Source organism: Mytilus edulis, chromosome 1 (assembly GCF_963676685.1).
Source record: "Mytilus edulis chromosome 1, xbMytEdul2.2, whole genome shotgun sequence".
In the NCBI taxonomy this organism is placed as follows: Eukaryota; Metazoa; Mollusca; class Bivalvia; order Mytilida; family Mytilidae; genus Mytilus; species Mytilus edulis.
This window is the reverse complement of record NC_092344.1, coordinates 77,259,835-77,285,918: the sequence shown is the minus strand read 5'-3', so window position 1 is coordinate 77,285,918 and position 26,084 is coordinate 77,259,835. Positions and strand designations below refer to the sequence as shown.

The 26,084-nt window shown below is 33.1% G+C and overlaps 1 protein-coding gene across 4 annotated transcripts in view; it reads right to left on the bottom strand.

Annotated features, from left to right (window-relative positions):
* Window positions 1-17,807, bottom strand: part of LOC139490639 (uncharacterized) — a 71,621-nt gene extending 53,814 nt beyond the window's left edge. For 3 of the 4 annotated variants that reach the window (XM_071277549.1, XM_071277540.1, XM_071277565.1), the window contains exons 1-12: window positions 17,638-17,804; window positions 15,021-15,196; window positions 13,977-14,049; window positions 8,301-8,411; window positions 7,711-7,835; window positions 7,122-7,305; window positions 6,374-6,442; window positions 3,566-3,782; window positions 2,687-2,799; window positions 1,917-2,042; window positions 1,365-1,559; window positions 304-449 (exon numbers count right to left, since the gene is read on the bottom strand). In XM_071277549.1, the coding sequence (XP_071133650.1) occupies window positions 304-449; window positions 1,365-1,559; window positions 1,917-2,042; window positions 2,687-2,799; window positions 3,566-3,782; window positions 6,374-6,442; window positions 7,122-7,305; window positions 7,711-7,835; window positions 8,301-8,411; window positions 13,977-14,049; window positions 15,021-15,166 (1,505 nt within the window). In that variant the 5' untranslated portion in view covers window positions 15,167-15,196; window positions 17,638-17,804. Of the gene's footprint in view, window positions 1-303; window positions 450-1,364; window positions 1,560-1,916; window positions 2,043-2,686; window positions 2,800-3,565; window positions 3,783-6,373; window positions 6,443-7,121; window positions 7,306-7,710; window positions 7,836-8,300; window positions 8,412-13,976; window positions 14,050-15,020; window positions 15,197-17,637 lie in introns of all 4 variants that reach the window. The other variant, XM_071277556.1, reaches the window with a different exon arrangement.
* Between the last annotated feature and the right edge of the window lie 8,277 nt (window positions 17,808-26,084).

Genomic DNA, 26,084 nt, shown 5'->3' with positions numbered 1-26,084 from the left:
AAAATCACACAAGATCAAAATACTCTACATGATCATTTCAAATGTTTACTTTTGTTACAATATATTTAGTACAAAAAGTTGTAAACATATGAACAACTGATTGCAGTAAATGTTTTCTTCTCTCTGCTGTACAAGTGCTTTCATAGCGGTGTAAAAATGTCTCCTCTATTCAGTAAATCTCAAATAAAATTCATTAAGTTTAATCAGTCTTGAATATGTAATATAAGAATTAAATTTCAGCAAAATTACATTTGAGTAATTCTAATACATGTAAGAGTGATAAACACATAAACCTCAACCTACTAGTCATACAACTGTGGGTTGGCATAGATCTTCTTCCAAATAGCTGTTGTGTCATAGTTAGTACGATTAGACTGGACCCTGGATGCTCTAATGGTAGGAGGATTCATCACTGCTACAGCATGGTCTCGTAAAGTATCCTGGACTCTCTATAAACAAAATATCTTTAAGCATAAGAGTTTAACATAGCTATGAATATAAAAAAGAATAACATAGATAACTTTTTTTATCAACAGTGTAAAGAATTTTCATATGAGGAAAAAATGCATTCTTTACATATGCTTATAATATTCTATAACAAGAATGTGTCCATAGTACAATGGATGCCCCACTCACACTATCATTTTCTGTGTTTAGTGGACTGTGAAATTGGGGTAAAAACTCTAATTTGGCAATTAAATTAGAAAGATCATATCATAGGGAACATGAATACTAAGTTTCAAGTTGATTGGAATTCAACTTCATCAAAAACTGCCTTGACCAAAAACTTTAACCTGAAATTTGCACTATCATTTTCTATATTCAGTGAACCGTGAAATTGGGGTCAAAACACTAATTTTACATTAAAAATAGAAAGATCATATGATAGAACACATGTGTGCTGAGTTTCAAGTTCATTGGACTTCAACTTCATCAAAAACTACCTTGACCAAAAACTTTAACCTGAAGTGGGACGAACCGATGGAAGGACAAACGAACGGACGCACAGACCAGAAAACATAATGCCCCTCTACTATCGTAGGTGGGGCATAAAAATAAATTAAAATCAGATAGATGTAAAAAAAAAACCACACTTATTGCGATATATTTATTGATAGGTCATTTGCCATTGTCATTTAATGAATATAAAATTGGAAGTATTTTGATTTTTTTCAAATGTTCAAAATGACACTATAAAATCACTTCACATTAGCTTACCTAAATTGAAAGAGATAAAATTAAAACAAAACACACACAAAGTATCAATTATCAGTTGTTATAAATAGAAATAATAAATCACTCTAATAAAGGCATCACATAACTGTTACATGATTCAAAATAATATTTTAACCAACACTATTTACCTCAGAATCAGAGACATGTATGAAATGAGCCTGCATTTTCAGAAGGGGGTCTATGTTTCTCTTCTGCCTAAGAATGGTCCATTTTTTCTGTTGAGTTGGATCATTCTCTGGTTTCAGTTTGACATAAGGTAACCAGTTTGAGTCCTTCCTTAATGCATGAGTTGATGAATCTGAACCCCAATTTTCTTGACCAACCTGACAGTGATAATATATGTTAAAAATGTTTTACAGAGCTTCTTTGCATAAGAAGAATATTATAGGAGTTGCTTAATATTTTACAATTTGCATATAGTTAAAATTAGAACCAATTATTCAAAGTGAAGTAATTGGCATATATACTTCCTTTATCTATTGCCAGCATTAATTACTGATTTCATATTTTATAAAGTCTACACAATTCAGGTGGAAAGCAACATTTATTTCAAAAACAAATGCAATCTTAAATAGCTCTGGTCAAAATTCTAATAGAACTTACAAGTTGCATGATCACAACTGTACAAGTATGAGTGTTATTTCAGTTCGTCTTTAATGGAAGAAAATTATTGACAATACCTCTAGTCTGTCATAAGCTTTAAAAGTCTTCATATGTTCTTGTCTCATAAAAACTGTCCTAAACTTTCGACCAATGGCAGCATATAATTCCATTTCATCACTTGAGTTATCTATCTTCTCTAGATCCTGTAAAAATATTTAGAAAATCATACACAAAATGCGTAAATTCTTAAATTATGTTTCTTTTGATGATGCATGTAATGGTAAATTCAAAATGAAAATTACAACTCTTTACATAGTTTTTGGTTACTCTGTCACCATGAGGCCTATTTATTTCACTAGTGACACAAGACTTGAAAGCAAATGATGCACTTAATTGTTCAAGGAACGTTTTGGAGGAGAAGCAAGGAACCCTATATCAGTCTATTAATTAATACTTTTTTTTCTTTCTTAACTTATATCAAAACAATTACTGGCATATGACCAGACCTGCTCTTAATTACAAATACATAATGAATGACCATAAAACCAATGCTGCAAATTGATTTTTTTTAATATACATGATCCTATCTTCTTTTTGATAAGATTTCATTCACTTATTACATAGAAACTAAACTAAACTGAACCTTTTTGGGACTTAAGATTTTTTTTTAGGTTTTCGCCGAATTTTCCATTTAATCAGGTTCACAATGCATAATATTTAAAACCATTGGAATTAACAACATGTTCGGTTTAATCAGGTTTCACTGTATATCAAGACCACAAGGCAATCTATAAAGATATTTAAGAATACAAATGTATAAGAATAAGTTTATTACAATTCTACTTACATAATTGATTCCGTATAAATTGAGTAAATAACTGATATGTGGTTTGAGGTTTTGGTAATCGACTACTGTCAATGGTAAACCTAAAGTTGTTTCATCCATAGCTAAACCACCACCTGGAATAGTAATCATTTTAAACTGTTTGCAAATAAAGTATCAAAATAATTTTATAAGTTTAAACATATTTCGTTTTTCAAAGAACCTTGTAGTATCCAAGTTTTCCACCTATATGTTGTTTGATTTACAAAAGACATCATTAATGGGGAAAAATCAAGAGGTATATATTTTCAGATTAAGGTTCTTGGTATGTACAAGTACCCGGCCACATCCATTTGTATTTTTGTCCATCTGATGAGTTAAGCCTTTTTAAACTGATTTTTATAGTTTATTCTTATGTTGTGCTGTTTAACCGCTGTCCCAGGTTAGGGGGAGGGTTGGGATCCCGCTAACATGTTTAACCCCACCACATTATGTATGTATGTGCCTGTCCCAAGTCAGGAGCCTGAAATTCAGAGGTTGTCATTTGTTCATGTGTTACATATTTGTTTTTTGTTCATTTTTTGTACATAATAAGGCCCTTAGTTTTCTCGTTTGAATTGTTTTACATTGTCATTTCGGGGTCTTTTATAGCTGAGTATGCGGTATGGGCTTTGCTCATTGTAAAAGGCCGTACAGTGACCTATAGTTATTAATTGCTGAGTCATTTTGGTCTCTTGTGAAGAGTTGTCTCATTGGCAATCATACCACATCTTTTTATTTTTTTTATTTTTATATCTAATCAGTTGTAATTCAAAGGTTTAGTGTTACTAAATGCAAATAAGTACAAGAGAAATTATAGGTTGGTAAATCTATGACAAAGGTTAAATTCAAGGACATGCATACCTGAAGCAGCAGCAGCATAAGTAAAGGCTGACGTAGGAAGTGGGGTGGTTGTTAAAAGGTTGGCATTAATTGGTGGTGGCTGTGGCACAGGTGTATTGGTTCGTGCAGTAGTGGCAGACGTAGGACGAGAGGCACCACCTGACTTAGGTCTCTGAAAAAGTCCTATAGAATCATCTTGATACCATGAAGCCATCTTTGAAGCTTGGGTTTCTTCCTCCTTAAATAAATAATTAAAAGAATATGAATAGATGAAAATTTAGTGCATACACTGTTTAAAATAAATATCAGTTCTATATTTCTTCAGGAACCTCTGTGGTTTAAGTAAATCATCTTCTGTGTCACCAGCCTGTCAACACCCATGTTGTGAGTTTAAACCTGGCATGTGGAAAGTGCAAAAAATTATAATCTTAATTACTAGGATTGCCAGTTTACCTGCTAAATGCCAGTGGTTCTTTCTTGGACCTCTGGCTCCTCTACCAATAAAAATGGAATGCCACAAAATAGTCAATAGTGCTGCAAGTGGTGTTAACCTCAACTAGAGGCTCTAAAGAGCCTGTGTCGCTCACCTTGGTCTATGTGAATATTAAACAAAGGACGCAGATGGATTCATGACAAAATTTTGTTTTGGTGATGGTGATGTGTTTGTACATCTTACTTTACTGAACATTCTTGCTGCTTACAATTATCTCTATCTATAATGAACTTGGCCCAGTAGTTTCAGAGGAGAAGATTATTGTAAAAGATTACTAAGATTTACGAAAAATGGTTAAAAATTGACTATAAAGGGCAATAACTCCTAAAGGGGTCAACTGACCATTTCGGTCATGTTGACTTATTTGTAGATCTTACTTTGCTGACATTTATTGCTTTTTACAGTTTATCTCTATCTATAATAATATTCAAGATAATAACCAAAAACAGCAAAATTTCCTTAAAATTACGAATTCAGGGGCAGCAACCCAACAACAGGTTGTCTTTTTCATCTGAAAATTTCAGGTCAGATAGATCTTGACCTGATAAACAATTTTACTCCATGTCAGATTTACTTTAAATGCTTTGGTTTTCGAGTTATAAGCCAAAAACTGCATTTTACCCCTATGTTCTATTTTTAGCCATGGTGGCCATCTTGATTGGTTGACCGGGTCACGCCACACATTTTTTAAACTAGATACCCCAATGATGATTGTGGCCAAGTTTGGTTTAATTTGGCCCAGTAGTTTCAGAGGAGAAGATTTTTGTAAAAGTTAACGACGACGGTCGCCAAGTGATGAGAAAAGCTCACTTGGCCCTTTGGGCCAGGTGAGCTAAAAATCGACTAATCAATTATCATGCAACTCATCAGTGAGCAATGATACTTTTAACCTTTTTTCTTTTTGATTGACCAGTTACAAAGCATAAATAAACTGTTATCACAGAGATATATGTCTCTCATTTTTTGTAATTTCGATAATGCAAATGTTGAAATAAAAAATAGCAACACTTTAACATGAAAGTCAAATATTCAAAGTCAATGAACTATGAGTATGACTGGATGTACATGGCTAAACAATCTCCATAAAAATGAGATGTGCCAATGCTAATATATATATACAACTGCCCGTCAACTGCATACCAAATACCATTGACTTATCATAAGTAGTTCTCTTTAAACAAACCTAAACAAAACTAATACATAAAATGTAGAGAGTCTTATAACAACAACACTTTAGGGACTGCTGCAGAAATTTATTGATCGACATGTTTCAGTGCCTAGGGTATCCACTTTATGGACTCTGCCGTACTACAGACTTACCAGGCGTTGGTTCACTTTCGTTTGTAAAACTAATACATGTAAACTAAGCAAAATTTCAAAGTCAATAAACCATAACTGAGGAGGAGGGTAAACAAATTTCAATGGTAATGAGATGTGCCAATGTTAATTTAACTGCATACTAAGTATCATTGACCTACCACTACTGGTTCCCCATAAACATGATAAACTGACCTAATCACAAACTAAAACATGAAAACTAAGCAAAAGTTTGAAAGTCAATAGACCATGACTGAGGGGGCGGGGCCAAATAATCTCCATGGAAATGAGGTATGCCAATGCTTATATAACTGCATACCAATTATCATTAACCTATGACTAGTGGTTCCCCGTAAAATGACCTAATCACAAACTAATACATTAAAACTAAGCAAAAATTTCAAAGTCAATAGACCATGAATGAGGGGGCAGGGCCAAATAATCTCCATTAAAATGAGATATGCTGATGCTTATACAACTGCATACCAATTATCATAACTTTACCACTAGTGGTTCCCCATAAACTGACCTAATCACAAACTCATACATGAAAACTAAGCAAAAGTTTCAAAGTCAATAGACCATAACTGAGGGGGCGGGGTAAAATAATCTCCATGGTAATGAGATGTGCCAATACTTATACAACTGCATACCAAATATCTTTGACTTACCACTAGTGGTTCACCATAAACTAGACCTAATCATAAACTAATACTTTGTGGACGCCGTCGCCGCTGCTGGAATCAGCATACCTATGTCTCGCTTTTTGAATCCATCAAGCGAGACAAAAAATGAAATGATTGCTGGATAGAATTTCGGATGTTTTACCCTTTTTTTATGGTATTTTTTTAATTGCTTCTTTCTGCAAAGTAATTTTGACATTTCATTAACTTAAACACGCAATCAGAGGTACTAGTGCAGGTATATATTTTTTCTAGCAATGAATTCTTCCAGGAAGTTCTATTTTGCAAGAAACTAAATGTTATTCAAACAGCTGTAAAGTTTAATATTTATGATACCTCATCATCTCTGTGTTTCTCTGGTGGGGCTGTTTCAGCTTTATACTGTACTGCAATCCATTTTAATATCTGTATAAAAAAGTAACAATTATCATAAACCAATTTATTTTAGCAGATAAAATCTTTCACCTTCCTGCCTTTCTAGCGTACTGTGCTGTGATTTATTTTTCATGATTTCCTTACTTTATAGATGTATTCATTTTAAAGACTAAAATTTAAAAATTTGAAACAACTTTTTTCTGTACATGTATTATTTTTTTAAATGTTGCAATTAGATAAATGTCCCATTGCAATGCTCAGAAATTTACATGAAACAAATTGAATCAACATGCGATTTATCTTAAATATCAAACTGGTCAGAATGAGTTAAAATGCATACAAAATTACAACATACCCTGAAATAAGGATGAACAGTTCTAAGTGAGTGTAAGAGACACACTAAGCCATCATAAAAAGATCAACTTGTTATTCTAACATACCCGGGCGCCTCCAGGGCCAAGTGGTTTAAGTAGTTACTACTGTAATCACTAGCCAGTCAACACTGGGGTTGTGAGTTTGAACTCGGATAATGCGATTGCACTGGACTTCAATCTTAATTGACTAGGAATCTTTTCCTATCCGAAGTCAGTGGTTTTCTCCTGGTACTCCGGCTTCCTCCACCAATAAAAACTGGCCCCCACGAAATAGCCTAAATGCGGTGTTTTAAAGTGGCGTTAAAACACCAAAAATCAAATCAAATCTAGCATACCCTAAGATAATGATGAACAGTTCTAAGTGAGTGTAAATGACACACTAGCCATCGTAAAAAGATCAACATGTCTTCCATCTTGACACACATAATTCCCCCATCTCCTCCACACAGCATGGACTCCTTTGCTTCGCTCAGTCGTTGTGCTCTGTCTACACAGTCGTTATACTCAGTCACAATTTGTCTGAAACATAAAAATATAACCTTTTTTTTTTACTATAAACAAAATGATGTAATGGGTTAGATATTGTTAAGGTGTAAGTCACTTTTAAATGTTTATCTTTTTATGCAGTTTATTGTTGTTTTGATGTCTCATTAGTATTAATGAATAATGACTCTTTTACTTTAAGAAATTATGATAATCTCCAAATTATTATCATCGAATAATATGCAATTTCTTGCTTGAAAACAGTGGGAGTTTTTTCCCAAGCAAACCACATCCCTTAAGAAGGTTGGAAAAATGGAAGAACAGACAGTGGTTAAACATTACCCCTGAAATAATTAAAGATATAGAAAAAAAACATTGCTGAATCAAGTAAAATGGAAGACGCATTGTCAGATTATTTTTTACATTCTGATTATAACTTACGATAATCTCTTTGTATAAAGAGGATATAAAGTCTCTATAGAACTACTATGTTCACAGAATCTCTTCCATCTTAACATGTGTGAATATTTACATTGGATCAGCTGCTGCATTCTCTCTAAAAAATGCTGAAGAAAAGCAGAGAACAGTTAACTTTTAAAGACATCACTTTTCACTTTCTATGACAACACATAACCATTAATTATAATAATCTCACCAATGTATAGACATAGGTAGATCTTTTAATCTAATAATAACATTTTATGTTTGTTTCACAAAAATCTGTGACTTAATTGGCAGACAATCACAATGCATTCCAAAATTATATTCATATTTCCCAATAAACATGATAAAATGCAACATTAAAGGCAGCACATGCTTTCGTTCCTTTCAATGACAATGTCACAAAAATGCATATAAAAAAATTGACTTTTCATATAACTTGTTTGTAGCATAAAAATGTAATTATATTGACTTGAATGTTGATTTTTGTTTGTGATTTCATAGGGTTATCAAAAGCTCTAATCATGCTTTTGTTATCAATCTTACACCCTTCTAAAGTTACAATTCTTTTAGTGTACTAAAAATATTACCTGGTGTAACAACATAGGTAAACCTTTTGGTGCATATTCAAATTCTTCAGCATTCATCATTTCTTCTACCATCAATTCTGACTGCATTTTCAATGGTTTGGCTTGACTCACCTTGTTGAAAATAAAGAAAAAAAACACATTCAATACATATTTTGAGCAATAAGTTCTACTACCAGCTGAGCTCTATAGTCCTTTTTTTATTGCAAAGTGTATACTTTTCTCTTACTTGTATGGATTTAATTAAATTGCCACTTGCTAATATGTTTACATTGTTCATATTCAAGTTTCTCTTATGACAAATCAAAGCTTAGGTACTAAACTCATGTATTAAATGCTGTGTAAAAAATGACATAACTTTTCATCAAATATCTTGTCTGTTATCATGATTATGAAAATTATTTGATGTTGTCCTATGTTGACTTATCTATATATATGTCTTTTTCTTTTTATAAATTTCCTTGGGTTGCTGTCAGGTTGCACTATGAGTTCTGTAAGTTTAGTATACATTTGAATTTGACAAAGACCACTGTTCATACTCAGAAAGAAAATGGCATTCAACCCTATCAATCAAACAAAAAGACCTATGTATATGGGCAGGAATTCGCTAGTGAAATTTTAGGGTCAATAGTGTTTATCCAATTGAAAAATAAAGAAATCATGCAAATATGGAGAATAAACATTGTTTAAATATCAAAGTGGGTTAGTCTTTATTGCCAAATGCAAAAAAAATGGATCCAATTAAAAAAATCAACAAAAAATCAGCACTTGTTATGTGCTGGCAGTTGAAAACAGTAGACAAAAAGTGTGACATTTCTGCAGTGGCAAAACCCCTAGCCATATTTAGAATATGCCTGAAGAATTGTTCTACTATAATAGTTGAAAATCAACTGCAAAATGATCGGTCTATCATTTAGAAACCCCATTTTGTACAGAATCTGATTATTGCAGCAAATAAAATACGTTTGAAAATGGACAAGTGCATGTAACTTTTCCCGTCAACAAATGTTACATGCACCTTTTCATTAGCTGATTAGCTTTGGAAACAAGTTATTGGTCCAGCATGGCAAATTTTGAAAGGTGTCAACAATGGGTACAATTTGGATTTCATGATTTTTATCAATCAACTGAAGTTTGAAAAATATAGAAGGTAAGAAAATTTATTTCTTTTTCGTGTCAATACTGCCCAATAATACTCATCTTTTTATAACAGTTGTATACTTTTTATAGTAAGCATTACCATAATTATTTTTTTCACGTATCAACCCACTGACAATTACATTAAAATGTGGCTTTGCCATCTTTCACACTTGGCATCTACCAGTGATCAAGCAGATGATAAGAGAGTGGGACCAGGTTAATTTGACCTCACAATGAAGTGTTACATGCACTTTCTGTGTAAATTAGGTTCTTTGATAATGATGTGTGACTTGCTTTGCAATTTTGTCAAAAAATATAAGTTTATCTTGTATTTAAACAGGTTTGACCCTTACGATATTCATTTTATTGCTGGAGAGATTTCTGTACATAACATTGACACGAAAATATTTACCAAGGAAAAGTGTCTATGATACATGCAAAAGCTTTTTTTTGTACGGTTTACCTTATCAATCTAATTTATTACATGAAATACCACAAATTAATTGCCAATTTGATTAACTAGTACTTGTATTCATTCTCAGCATTATAAAGATAACTGGCCACTTAAATTGAAAACATAAAATGTAACATTGACACCAGAATAAAAACAATATTACTTTATTACACTTAAAGCATAATTGGCCAGTGCATAATATTAAATCAAATGTAAATTTATGCTGAATTCTTAACAGAGAAGTTGTTGATTTTTCTTGATTTCTAGACTTTACAATATTTACTTGTAATTCTTATCGTTAAAAAGGCATGTAACATTGACACATCTTCTGCGTCCAGGTTACATGCTACAACCTAATAAATGTGCATACAATTATTCAATCAATAAAATCTTGTTGAAATTTAAATTTGCTTCATTAAAATGATATTAAAGAAATAAATGAGTTTTAATTATTTGTGTTTATTTTTTTCCTGATTGACTAGCAATTTTTCCTCATCATTTGTCATGTTTGTTGGTGTTCCTGTCAATGTTACATACATAACCCAGAATTATAATGTTTCAAAAGCATTGATTTCCAAACCTCTGTTATGAGCTTTAAAATGAGTTTATCTGAGTTTATAAATGACTAACATCTGAAATATTGTCATCACACAATTTCTTTGATGCTCCTATGATAACTTTATGAGTAACATGGACTACGATTTTTGTATCAGGTCTTTTTTGTGTTACATGAGAAGATTTTACTGTGTTGAAATCAACAGTTAATCTAATTTTTAATATTCAAAGTTATTATTATGATACTTATTTTAAAAAATAATGTATAAAGTTAACCCAAATTAAACTTTTTTTTCATTAACAAATTGTGTATGTAACACTGACAGAGTCTATTATTTAGACTTTTACATGTTCAGGCCAGTGTTACATACGTAAACAAAACTTACTGCCATATGGAGCTATTATCTTATTTTTATTTTACAAAATTAAAGTGTTTTCATGTTTTCCTGTTTAATTTGTCTTTTAACACTAGTTAGTAACATTGACACCAATATTTTGTGTCAAGATTTTTTTTATGTTACATGCAAAGGTATTACTTCCTTAAAGTCAGACATTTATATAACATTTTATAACCTAAATGATTAATTAGATATTACTGGGCAGCAATTATATTATTTCTCCAAAGTTGACTATTAAGCACACCACTTTCATCTTCTGGTCTTCATGTATGTAACATTGACATACAACCTTTTACTTTTCTGTCAATGTTACACGCATGAACAGAACTGATAACATTTACTAACTCCTTTGCTCTATAAAGAGATTATTGATAATTTAACTTGTTTTACCACCACCAAACTTCATCTTTATTTCTAAATATAGATATTCTTTTTAGAAGTGTATTTTCTTTATTGACAACAAAATTGGTGTCGGTCCTGAAAATTTACATGCAATTTTTAATAAAAAAAATCTACAGGCAATATAAACCTAAGAAAGAAAAAGATGATCAGCAATAAATGTGATGAAGAAAACTCTCAAGAAGATGCTGCAAAAAGATACTGTCCCTGTCAACCAGTCAGATGGTGATGTCCCTGGAAGCCAGACAGATGGTGATGTCCCTGTCAGCCTGGAAGATGGTGATGTACATATCAGTCAATCAGTTAGTTGGTGATGTTCCTGTCAGTCAGTCAGTCTGTGATGTTCTTGTAAGCCAGTCAGAGGGTAATGTCCCTGTCAGCCAACAGATGGTGATGTCCTAGTCACCCTGGCAGATAGTGATGTTCATATTAGTCAGTCAGTTGGTGATGTTCCTGTCAGTCAGTCATATGGTGATGTTCCTGTCAGCCAGTCAGATGGTGATGTCCCTGTCAGCCAGTCAGATGGTGATGTCCCTGTCAGCCAGTCAGATGGTGATATCCCTTAGAGCCTGTCAGATGGTGATAACCCTATCAGCCTGGCAGATTATGATGTCTGTGTTAGCCAGTCTGATAAGGTCCCTATTAGTGAGTCAGGTGGTGACGGTCCTTTCAGCCAGTCAGATAGTAGTGTTTGTCTGTGTCAGAAAACCAGATGATGGTGACTGTGTATGCAGACATACTAGTGATCTCCAATTTGACCATTCTACAGCAGTGTAGAAGATAGTTATTTCAAAATCTTGTTTATTTATCCCTTTTCAATCACCAGTCAACACATGTATCATGTGTATTTACTGATGCTCATTATAGAAATCATGAGGAATTCAATTTGTAACACTTTTTTTTTAATTGTTATGCCAATAATTGACATTCCAGAATAACTTTTGCATTATAAGAGGTTCAGGCTCCTTCTGATTTCAAAATAATAATAATAAACTCATCTTGGATACCTGAATTGAAATTTTGTAGGCCAGAAACGCTTTTCGTTTACAAAAGACTCTTCAGTGACGCTAATGAAACAAAAAAGTAAAAGAAGGCCAAATAAAGTTGAAAACAGGACTATGGTCTTGTGGGTGTTGGTTTTCTCTTCTGAATTGTTTTACACTGGTCATTATGGGGCCCTTTCAAATTGTGGCTTCCTGTAGTTTAGGTAACAAGTTTTCAAGATGAAATGGCATTGAAAAATCGAAACAAGATATTTGAGAGTTTCTATATTATTGTAAATTTTATAATCTATGCATGGATTTTGGTTCTGATTGAGGGTAGATTAATTGTTGTTTTTTTGTTTTTTTTTCTTTTTTCAGATAGATAGTTGAAGATGTTTGAGACAGAAAACAAGAAACAAGAAACTTGTTTTGAATGTTTGAAATAAAATTTATTGTTTAAAGCTTAAAAAGTTATCATAAATGTAAGATTAACCAGCAGAAATAAAACGAGATATGGGGTAATATGTCTATCAGACAACAACCTCAAAGATGAAACCCAAATTGTTCTTTATAGAAGTTATGTAAACGATTGAAAATAAGATTCTCAATAAATGCAGCTGTATCAACTTCTCGTAGATTTGTCCATATTTTGTCTTGGTTTTTCATACTATTAGTTTTAAGTGTAACTGTGTCACATGAATGAGGGATACATGTAATCATTTTGTACCCTTACTTTGTCAGTATTAGTTATTGAGTGAGAAACTTGTGGATGCTGATGGTTGTGTGGTTGTCTTCTTATCAATCTCATCCCTGTGCATAAAAAAACGGGTTGCTTACTTACTGATATAAAAATGTTTCATGTTGTGGAAATTTTGGATGACTCCTTCATCAATTGATCTATCTTTGGTCTTAATTTTATTTTTCTGGTTATTTTGACATTTGAATATCTTTCAATTTAGCCTTCCATAGTGTACCACCATGAACAAGCATAACTGGTATAGTTAAAAAATATGTCTGCTGTCTGAAATTTAGGTGAATGGTTTTGGTATTAACCACTATTTAAATAATATCATATATGATAAATGTGGCAGTATAATTGTATAATTAACATTCAGATGGTTGTTTGGAGGCTTTTTATATCTTTTAAGGTCAATTCTGGCATGGTTCATTATTCATATTTTTTGTGTCCACGTTACATGCAACATTTAAGTCACTATTTTATGACAGAAATGAGATAATTGCAAAAATATTAATACAATTTTTTAATGTGAGGGTAACACAATGAAAAAGAGCCTTTACATGTTCAGAAAGAAAATGATTCTTACTGTATTTATCTCTTAAACATTGCATGTAACATTGACAGAAAAGTAGAGGAAACTTGTTTTCACAAAATTTCTGAAAGAAATGAAAATATACATTTTAGAGTTTTGATGATAGACAATGTTTTGTGATCAATATATATGATATTGAATGTTGAATAAGTTAAGGAATCATTAATCTCAATTTGGAAAAAGTGTCCATGTTACATGCTCCAAATTCATTATTTGCTTTGGTTCCAAACTGACGCAAGTTTAAAAATGATTTTTTTGGTTACAAATAGAAGGACACCATTTGTAGCAATAATTTGTAAAAAATTTAGAAGCTTATAATGATTTTTATTTTTTTCTTACAATGTCACACTAAAGTAGCATTAGCGAATTCCTGCCCATATATGTAAATCCAATTCTAGAAGTTAAAATAAATTCATTACCTCTTTTGACCTAGTAATGATTCTTTGTCTTTCTTGCTTGAAATATTCCACATCTCTAGGCATTGGCACAGAACTACAAAACATATGGCAAAAATTATGTTTAATTTTATACACCACATAACACTATACAGAAAAGTAAATAAACTGTTATTTGTAAATAAATCTTAATTTTTATATCAAAATAACTAAAAAAAGCATTACTTCAGACATATTTTCAGGTACAAAATTTACATATACCATGTCATCTTCGCTAGCCAAGGGTTACGATCCACTCCCGCTCTCTTCACCCTTGGCGGATTGAGCTAACATTTGTGATATCAATGTTGCGCCATCTATCGGAAGATTAAAGTCACGCCCATTCCGAATACATTATTCTTGACCAATGGTAGCACTTGAACTCTTCAATTTGGAGGTAAAAACACTGTAGCGTCTAGATTCTACACACTTGGTAAAGCCGGAAACGAAAATATACGTCAACATTCATGCATTTGTGCATGAAACATACACAGGAACTTCTATTAGTTGATTAAAACATTCCAGTTGTCACTAAATATAGTCGTATGTTAAGTGATGTAAAGACTTGTTGCGCAATAAACACGTGGCAATTGTTTACAAACACTTTCTACATCTACACGTGATCATTTTATAGGCGCTTTTTGATTGGATGCAGTGAGTTTCTACTGCAACCAATAAAAATCCTTACCTTGTGTCTCCGAAATTTTATCTCAATCCGCCAAGGGTGAAGAGAGCGGGAGTGGATCGTAACCCTTGGCTAGCGAAGATGATACCATGTCTTCATATCCTTATTTTTCAAGCATCCTTGTATTTAACATAATCAGGAAAATAACTAATGTGTGAAATTTCCATATTCAAAGTATCACATCTTAATAACCAAGTACATTTATCTACTTTTTAACTGATATTTTATAAATAATCCATTCTCAAATTGTGAAAAACAAACATGGCCATATTGTTTAAACTAATAATCAATAAAATGAAAAGTTATTATTATTATACGACTTTTTGTTTAAGACATTTTAATACCTAATAGATCGTGTGGGTAGCTGAAAGGCCATATGATTTTCTTCCATTTCATTTCTGAGCTCCTCCAATTCTTTCTTGAGATGACGTTCAGCATCCTTCACCTTGTCTGTACTTGACACCTTGTACAGTTCTCCTAGATCATACATCTTTGTATCTTTACTGACTGCAACCTAAAGCTAGAAATCATATCAAATATTAAATAAGTCATTATATATGTCTGGGAAACACTTATTTCACATAAGCATGATAAGAATATTCACTACTGACTAATATCTACAAAATATAAGTTAACAACATTTTTAGACAGTATCCATTTTTCCTAAGATTACATACATGTGATTCTTCCAGCGGGAGTTAAAATCTTCCGCTTTTCAGACCCTCCTCCGTCCCTCCCGTTAAAATTTGAAATCTTCCACTTTTTGAAAATGTCAATCTCGAAAAAAATTTCAGTAGACATTTCTGTTTACAAAATAGATACGGACAGGGAAAAAGTCTGAGAAAAACGGAAGTTTCCTGTAATGGAATTTGTGTCAAAAAGGTAAATAGGTAAATAGCCTTGAGTAATCAATGAAGGTGTTAAGGATTAGACTGTATATACAACAATAAAAGATGATTGGCATTTACATAGTAATCAACTAGCTAGTTAAATATACATGTCTGGATGATTAAAAGTGATACTGACAATGGAACAGTTGTGATAAACATCGACTTTAATAAATTTTGATGCTGTTGAAAACATGGAACAGACTTAGTTTATACTGAACCTCAAAGACAATAAAATCAACTAAAATATGATATTTATGGCTTGTCTTCTATCTAGGCCAATGGAATACCTATATAAGTTTGTTTGTCTTATATAATTTGACAAAATACAAACTGTTTCATGTTATCACCAAATACATGTACCCCAGCATAATATTAAAGAAGACACAGTATCTAGCCAAATTTCAAAATGGTGCAAGTGCAGTGCCAAGGGTCAAGACCATGCTTACTACACTTCATGCAAAGCTGACTATGGGGCCCTAATTACTTGACCAAAAATATGGAGACAGCTACCCACCAGAAAGCCCACAACTCTATCAATTCAACACCTTCTGTTACAAACATGTTCAGTAATGGTACTAAAGTTGACAATGTGGCTAAAGCAGAGGTACTTTTTGCCAACTATGTATGATGGCTGATCACTTTATCTTTGAACTATATATGATGAATAAATATTTGAACCTCCCCCTTATCTTCTATTTTACTAAGTAAAAATGGCTATGCAGGTGCTTGAAGGTAGGGAATCATTGTTTCAGGAAGATATGCAGTTCAAACACACACGAAAAATCTTGCGTATGTCGATAAAAAGGACTTAAAAAATCTCCAGTTATGAGGCCCAAACTCCAGCTGAAAATTTCCAAATCTCCAGTTGTGGCTTGACAACTCTGTCACATGTATGAGATTATATACATCAAACATATAAAAAAGTGAACAGACTTAACAAGTTGATACGGTTGTCCTTTACAATGTATCTTAATAGATTTAGTAAACTTTGCTAAAACTTTTATTTTTGTAATGAAAATTAAAAATATTTAAATATAAGACTTTTTTACCACTCACCTTTATATATTATTATAAAATTCATAAGCATTTATTTATTATATATATGTATAATTACAATTTGAAATTGTTCCTTAAATTTATTTATATAAATATTTTTATAATTAAATATGGGGCCAGATCGACTTTAGCAAAAAAAAACTTGAGGCCTGATCAACACGAAAGCCATAAATAATTGAGGGGTCAATTTGGTCTTCAATAGGGTACAACTTTTATGGTAAAAATATCTTCAACAACAAGACTGAAACTTTTACCTGGTTTTAATAAAACATCAAAATAAGCATGTGATATTCTTCAAATTAATATCTGGTATTTTTGCATGACGTCACCATTAAATTGGAAATCCAGAGATGTCACAAACTTGCTAGTCCCAGATTACTCTGACGTTCAACGTCTGTTTTCCCATGGCCCAAGCTTGTCTGGCAAAACAGTCGTTGGAGGACAGAGTAATCCCGGACTAAAACTTGCACGCATCAACATGATCAACAATATAATACACATAGTCAGTTCTAACAACTTTTCATGAAGCAAATGCGTGAGATTTGGCCAAAATTGAAAAGATCAAAGAGAAAAACAATAGATCAAAGGAAAATGCCACCAAAAAAGCATACAAAAAGCATGTTCGAGTCTCACACTAAATGTGTGAGACTTGGCAGCCCTGCATGATACATGTACATTTTAAAAGGATACAACAATAACCTTCTGTTCTAGCACAGAATATATATATCCCTTATGGAATATTATAGTACCCCAATTGGATTTTTATAACCAATATTTGTGACTGGTCTCAACCTGTTTATAGAGTAAATATATTACTATTGTTTTGTTTGCTGCTTTTTTTGTAGGATTTAGCTTTATTGGCAATGGAGAGCTCAGTAGGTCATATTATGTTTGTGTTTTTCATAAATCGCATATAATTTACACAAAAGAATAAGCCTGACAGGTCTAATCCACTTGCTTTGCTTTGTTATGATAGTCACGCAAGTCGGTTTTCATAATATTATTTTATGCCTACAAGTTATTTCCTTGCTGGTGTCTCTTTGCTATGCAGCTTTTTATTAAAATAGCATGCTGAAGCTGTGTGTTAAGTATCTGGTTATTGTTTATTCTGTCATTTCACAGGTTTGTTTATATTTTGCAAGCGAGCTAAAGTGCGTTCGGAGTCACTCGGCAACCAGAATCGGTGACAAAAATGTTCACATGTTTTCCTGATGAAAATACAATATACAAAACGCTCTAAAGATTAAGATTACAAAGATTCCGCGGGAATTTGAAATTTTGTTGTGCGTTCGAATATCATTCGTTAATTAAACCAGAGACATATATACACGTGTATATATGTCTCTGATTAAACCGATCAATTTGTCAAACTTTTAAAAGCACACACCTGCCAAGTTACTGCTTACTGTCACTATTTGCAAGGAATTTTCCACATGCAAGCTCCCATATGGATTTTTTTAAAGAGCAATTTTGTCCACAATTCAAAGAAATCAATTTTACGATGGCTCGGTATGGAAGCAGGACAAATCGCCCCACTGGAAAAACGCCCCACACCAAATCGCCCCACTTTTTCACAAACTCGCCTCAACCTGGTTAACCAACTCGCCCCACTTTTTAAAAAAATCGCCTCACTGGTGTAATTGGTCAAATCCAGTTAATTTTCTTCCTGTCAACTCGCCCCACTTATTGAAAAAAGGAAAAATCTACTTCTATATACAATTTTCAGGTCTACCAACTAGCTGCACTTAAATGAAAACTTATTTTGATTTTTGTAATCTACACAGAATACAAAAAAAAATAAAATACGAAATTTATTAAACTTTTTTAACATTCTTAAAATATAATTGCAAATACATTTTCGTATCATTATTGGAGAATAACTTTATACTTGTAAGCTTAGTTATTTGTATAACAATTGAAAATAAACCTGTTAATTGTATCATAATCATACAATTGATGCGTGATTAACATTTATATATATAACTTTATTGCAAAAACAGAGTTTTTAACAGCAATTTGATTTTATAGCACTTCACTTCGGTTTTCAAAGGTATTGACGTGGGCAGGGACAAAGATATGCAACGGGATTGCATCTTTTTTATAAGTGGTTTATCTATTTGTCATGAGTGGGGCCAGTTGACAGACCGTATTTCAACGGGATTTTAACCCTTTTCATAAGTGGGGCATGTTATCATACCTATTTGCAATGGTAGTTTACCCTTTTCATAAGTGGGGCGAGTTGGTAAACAAGAGTGGGGCGTTTTTTTAAGAAAGTGGGGCGAGTTTGTGAAAAAATGGGGCGATTTGCCAGTGGGGCGATTTGTCATTGATTCCTAGGTATCTATAATACTAAAATAACGAGATCCAATTTGTCAGCCGTCATGGAAAAAAAAACGACAAATCAAAGAATTCAACTTCATATATAGCTAATATAGGACAATGGTGTTGATTAAAAATTACACCTCTCCAGACCCTTTTGTTTTCCACATAATTAATATTGCCAATAATTTACCAGGTCCGGGTTGAATCCGATACCGATAACAATAGTATATTCACCTGTTACTTATTACCTTATCTGAACGTTTCGCTTCTGACAGGCGCACCACCAACGGTGTATTTAGGATTTTGCTATCATATATATACACGGGTCATAATCACAGGGTTGACACTACTAAATTCAATCACTGTCACATTGTTCCCTATTGTAGTATTTTGATAAGTATGACTTTCTAAGATGACAATACGAATACTAAAAAACTGGACTTAAGATAAGGCGTATAGGTACAGTTTTCAATTTGTATGACGGCATGACGTAAAACAGCGAATCAAATAATTCAACTTTATTTATAACTATTATAGGACAATGCTGTTGATTAAAAAAATACTCCATTCCAGGCCCTTTCGTTTTCCAAATAATTAATATTACCTATAATTGATAAGTTCCAAGTCGACGGGTTCAACCAGACAGATTTTGAAAGCAGAGAAAACTGTGCATCTTATAATCGGCATGACTTTATCAGATGACAATACCAATACTTAAATAAGGCTTACGCATAGTAATAAACTTGAATTCAGTCACGGACCCGCACGGGTGTGTTCTAGTAGGTTTGTAAAATTATGAAGAAGCAGAAAAATAACATTAAAATTAAACAATGTTAAATACATTTGTAGCCCCCCTTGAAGATTTTGTAGGACAATAGGAACCATCTTGTGCACAAAACCCCATGGTGATTTTGTAAAGTTGGCAGGCATGAAAGAAAGCAATGTATAAATACATAGAAAGTTTTAGTGAAATCACTATTTTATCATTTAATTATGGGAGGAAATGCATAAATAAATAAGGATAAAAAAGAAAAATATTACAACGTGACAGTATTACTAGGATTGTAAAATAAGCGAATGTTTACTTTTACAATCTTTCCACGAGCAATCATACCATGGAACCAACTACCACTTCCTGTGCCATAGCCGTCCCAGAATGGGACGTATTTAAGTCGGCAGTCAGGTGACCGTGAGTATACTAAACTTCCACAAAATCGTACAGTGTATATACTTGTATTCTTTAAAAGAAATTGAGGCTGTGGCTGTTTTGCGTGTGTAAATAGTCCTTAGTGAGATATGTCTGCTTGCGGATGCCGGTTACTATTAAACATGTTAAAGTAACCTAATTTGAGTTGAAGTTGATTGAGTACAGAAACGTTTCTGGGTGTTTTAGGTACCACGTGTTTTTGTTTGATTTCGCCTCATTGTTAGATTTACAATTAATTTGGCTAGTTTATTCTTTTTCTAATTTTGACAAAATATTTACTCTGACTCTTTGAAAAAATATAGAACTGAATACCAAAAACTTGAACTATTCACTCTATCTGAAAAAAAGTCTTTTGATATCAGTTTGACCGAAACGCTAATTTGGATCATTGAGAAACTTGATTTCTCCTTAAAATTGAACGTTCATGACAACGGCTGATGTTTACATAGCTATCGCTATCTCCCTTAAGTGATATGTACCACCTTTATGAGTAATATGACCAGAAGGGGTGTATATATTTATTTCAAACCTTACTATGATCGCACATTGGCTGAAAAAAATAAATGATTAACTCTGTCATTTCTAGGAAGACGGGATAACTAACAAAAATGTTAAGTCTCATGTTCTTTGAAACAATTTTTCGAATGCATACATAGTCGTATTTCATCATTTATAACGATTAATATAAAAAAGAAGATGTGGTATGATTGCCAATGAGACAACTATCCACAAAAGAGCAAAATGACACAAACATTAACAACTATAGGTCACCGTACGGCCTTCAACAATGAGTAAAGCCCATACCGCATAGTCAGCTATAATAGGCCCCGATAAGACAATGTAAAACATTTCAAACGAGAAAACTAACGGCCTTATTTATGTAAAAAGGTAAATTTCAATAGAACTGAAGTTTGTAACACTGTTTTTGAATAAAAAAAAATGGATGCTGCAACATAATCTTATTAGAGACAGTAGTTTACCGATGTTTAAATCTCATAAAAAAGGAATATACAAATCTAGGTAACCGTTAAAGGAAACTTGAGAGAATCGTATGAACTCCAAAAGGATCTAAACCGGCATCTACGAAAGTGGACGTGCATCCCGGACGTGCATGTCTCTTGAAATGCATGTATCATCCGCCCAGCTAATTTCACATTCATAAATTGGACACAATTAATTTGTAAATTATAGATGAGACGAGTATTCAAGTGTTCTCATATCTAAGGACCTCAGGCAACATTTTCCAAGTGAGCCGGTTGAGGTGCGTACACCTCACATTTGTGACGGTGACAGTAAAACTGTAGTAGTGTCGATTTCAGTTTACCTCTATCAGAGAAATGTTTGTGTCAGGATCAGATGAGGTTGAACAACTCAAATGTCAGTGAACGGTTCATTTTCCATGAGAACGTCAGTTTGGAAAACGCATGTGAATTTATAATTGATAAAGCTACCCAACGCTTATATCTTATGATTAACTTTTAATATAAATGATCACCAAGTCACCTGCAAGTTATTTATACCAGTCATCATACCTATTGTCGAATTACTAGTAACATTGCTTGTAAGGATTGCACCAACGTTTTGCATCAGAGAACTGATATATCAGAAAATGAATTTAATTACTATATATAATCGAAGATGTTCTTTAATACATCTTATTTGGTCCAGTGGCTGATCGAGGGGACCCGATAGAAGACATAGTTGTAACACAATCGTGGAAATCTCAGTCAGAAACCTGGTCATTGGATTTCTTTTCATATATTTTAACTTTGGTATTTTTGCCATTGTGGACAATTTGGTGTTCATAAAGTCTTTTGATAAATAAGATAGATACAACCGTGAATTTAGAGCATGACACTTGCGTAGAAACCTGTGTATTGTTGATGACTTATGTTGTTCCCTGTTTGTTAGTCTGTTGAAATTTGTGAGTGTTTTTTTTTGCTGTCTCGTCATGGTCAAAGTACAAAAAAAGACAAACAACACAATAAGCAACACGACAACCAGGAAAAAAAAACCAGGCAGTCATATCAGGTTATTCTGAAGAGTAAGGAGATACTATTCAACCAGTGGCATTCGTTGTCGGTTGCTTATAAATCGTATTCCATAATGCCATACTAAAGATAAAGATGACGGATTGTTGCCATAGCAATTGAAAAAAAACATATCAATGATTATCGCATTTTTACGAAATTTTCCTTTGATCTTACTGTCAGACTATTAATTTTCTTTATCAGCACAGTAGAGTCACTGGTGTTAAGGTTCATCTGAATGAATTAAAAAAGAGGCCGTATTTTGTGTGTAAAAACGGCAATGTCCCGTTAAACGATGACATTCGAACGCAAAATAAAAATAAATGAAGCAACTACAGAATATGCATAACCATTTGATATATGACATATATACATGTACCTGTTAAAGATATGATAATTAAAGCAGCTGTCTAGTCAGTTATTGTGGTAAATAGATCGATATTTCAATTTCTTTCAAAGTTTCAATGTTGTGTGCGCGTTTAGGGCTGGGGAATAGGGGGAGGGTATTACTAATATCCCATATCCCAAATTAAAGTGCAATACTTTCATTTATTGCTCCTAATGAAAGTCCCATTATACCACATTTAACGATTATCCCTTTTTTCGACTGAATAACGATTATCATCCCGATTTTTTTCGACGGCAATTTTCTAAGCGCTCAGACAATTATAGTACACCGTTACTATTCAAATATGATGGTAATGGTATAGAAAAACCTTAACTCTTAACAACAACAGGCTACATTTGAGAAAAATGACTGAACAGATTTTACCTTTTTTGCCGTCGCAATATTGGGATCGTCGTAATTCCAGTTAAGATTACACCAGTTAGAGTGATATAAAAAGGTACTGGCTACTATTACATGGAAATGTAACGATAATAAAAAAAAATATTGTTACATTACTATAAAAAAATAACTTATCTCCCTTCATGATAAATTTCGAATATGATAGACTATAAAGTAATGCGTCACAAAACGAAATATGATGCATCATCATGACGCTGAATGCTACACAGCTCCGGCAGACTAAATATCTTAGAAAACCTGAGTAACTCGAAAAACACATGCATGGAATTTTAAACTCTTTCAAATTTAAAGTACACTCTTTATAAATATTAACTATCTGGATAAGAATTTCTTGTGTAACAGGCTCCATCTAAATTGTTAAGTCCAATGGATCTCATAGATCCCTCTTTACCAGTGATCTCTAAAATTAGTCTCACATGTAATTGTAACACCTTATATTCTACCTTATGAACTCACTTAATACTATACAATGATTGGTTATTGCTACTTGTAACCCCTTGTCATCCCGGGACATATTGGAAAGTCATTGTCCAAATCATGACTTTTGTGATTCTACTCCTGTTTTAAAGATTTTACATTTATCATCGCTCTTTGACTTTTAATTCCAATGAGCATTATAGTATACAGTACCGTGATTTCGAATTCAAATTATATTTTTGGGAGGTCCTAAATGGGCCTTCGTCATACTAGAGAATTTTATGTTTCAAACGAAACTTACGTACGTTAACGCAAGTAACTTAGGCTTACAATTATACGGCCTTATAAAACATAATATGAATTGTGGTTGTCTCCCTTCGCCGGTTTCAACACTTCAGATTTTAGCCGGATAGTTATAGTTTTTTTTTTTTTTTTTTTTTTTAAATTTCATCTATTAGATTTTCGGGGGTGGGAGAGGGGCTGTGAATTTTAAATGAAGATATTTCTGGCCTTGGTTGTGACTGAATAAATTTGATTTCACAGTTGTCCAGCACCTTCAGTTAAAAAAAGATCTACATTATACCCACTTGAAAATTTTCAAAACAAAAATTCCGCATCAAAATCTCCCACTCCCCCCTCCCGAAAAAGTAAATTAAATGATCGATGACTTATAGACAAATTAGACAAATGTGTGCGTTAAACATAATTCTTTATACAATCATAACTATTTAGTAGGGGCCTAGATAAAATTTTGAATAAAATATAAACAGGCAGACAGGTGAAACAAATTTTGGAAGAGTATTTACAAAATCAAACTGAAAGGCAGAATGAAAAAATAACCGCAATACAAGATGATTGGAATATAGAAAAATCATGTTGGCAAGCTAGGACAAATTAGGCTCAATTGAATTTAGCCAAAAAATAAGAAATAAAACAAATTTATCCATGCAACCCTCCCCTAAAAATAAAAGGGTTGCTTCCTTGTCAAAAACATACACTTCTTAGCTGAACGAAGGTAAAATGTGTAAAACAATTAGAAAATAACACATTTACAGATTATCATATTTACCACAAACGTTTTGGGTATAATTTGAAAGTTAATATTTTCCGCTCCTTTTTATCTGTCTTCCGTCTTCTCTCCTTGACACTGAGGGAATTTATCGACCTCACTATACCAGAATACATGCAAATAGGTAAGCATGGTTGGCGTTCTATCGAACTGACAGAAAGCTGTTTAAATACCTGACTATACCTCATAAGGTGGGGTCAAGTAAGATAAACGGTACAGTAGTTCCATGGGAAAACGGAGGAGTAAATCGGTTTAACGTAAGAAGTAAATCGGTTTATATGTTATAAGTTGGCAAAATAACAGGTCGACAGTTTGACACTAGAAAGGTTGACAGGTTGACTTTAAAAAGGTCTACAAGTGTTAAGACCGACAGGTTGACAGGTCGACATGTTAAAAAGTCGATAAATGCATAGGTCGACAAGTGTAAAGGTTAACAGGTTGACAAGTCTACATGTTGAAAATTCGATAAAAGTAGGTCGACAGGTCGACAAGTGTAAAGATTAACTCTCAAGTATAGTTGAGTTATATGCTGGACTTTCAAAGAGAAGGCTTGAATTTATAACTGATCTTGATTAAGAACAAGATGTTCCTCCGATTGCAGAATAAGGTCATGCAAGATTCGTTTTTTTTTTCTCTCGGTCTTATAAGATGAAATTGTCAAGATTTAAAAACCTTTTCAGTCCATTTTTCAAATTACAGTCCTTGCGGTAAATTAAAATTGGAGGAGTCCTTTTCATTTTTAGCTCACCTGGCCTAAAAGGCCAAGTGAGCTTTTCTCATCACTTGGCGTCCGGCGTCCGTCGTCGTCCGTCGTCCGTCGTCGTCCGTCGTCCGTCGTCCGTCGTCGTCGTTAACTTTTACAAAAATCTTCTCCTCTGAAACTACTGGGCCAAATTAAACCAAACTTGGCCACAATCATCATTGGGGTATCTAGTTTAAAAAATGTGTCCGGTGACACGGCCAACCATCCAAGATGGCCGCCATGGCTAAAAATAGAACATAGGGGTAAAATGCAGTTTTTGGCTTATAACTCAAAAACCAAAGCATTTAGAGCAAATCTGACATGGGGTAGAATTGTTAAACAGGTGAAGATCTATCTGCCCTGAAATTTTCAGATGAATCGGATAACCCGTTGTTGGGTTGCTGCCCCTGAATTAGTAATTTTAAGGAAATTTTGCTGTTTTTGGTTATTATCTTGAATATTATTATAGATAGAGATAAACAGTAAACAGCAATAATGTTCAGCAAAGTAAGATTTACAAATAAGTCAACATGACTGAAATGGTCAGTTGACCCCTTTAGGAGTTATTGCCCTTTATAGTCAATTTTTAACCATTTTTCGTAAATCTTAGTAATCTTTTACAAAAATCTTCTCCTCTGAAACTACTGGGCCAAATTAATCCAAACTTGGCCACAATCATCTTTTGGGTTAGTAGTTTGAAAAATGTGTCCGGTGACCCGGCCATCAAACCAAGATGGCCGCCATGGCTAAAAATAGAACATGGGGTAAAATGCAGTTTTTGGCTTATAACTCAAAACTCAAAGCATTTAGAGCAAATCTGACATGGGGTAAAATTGTTTATCAGTTCAAGATCTATCTGCCCTGAAA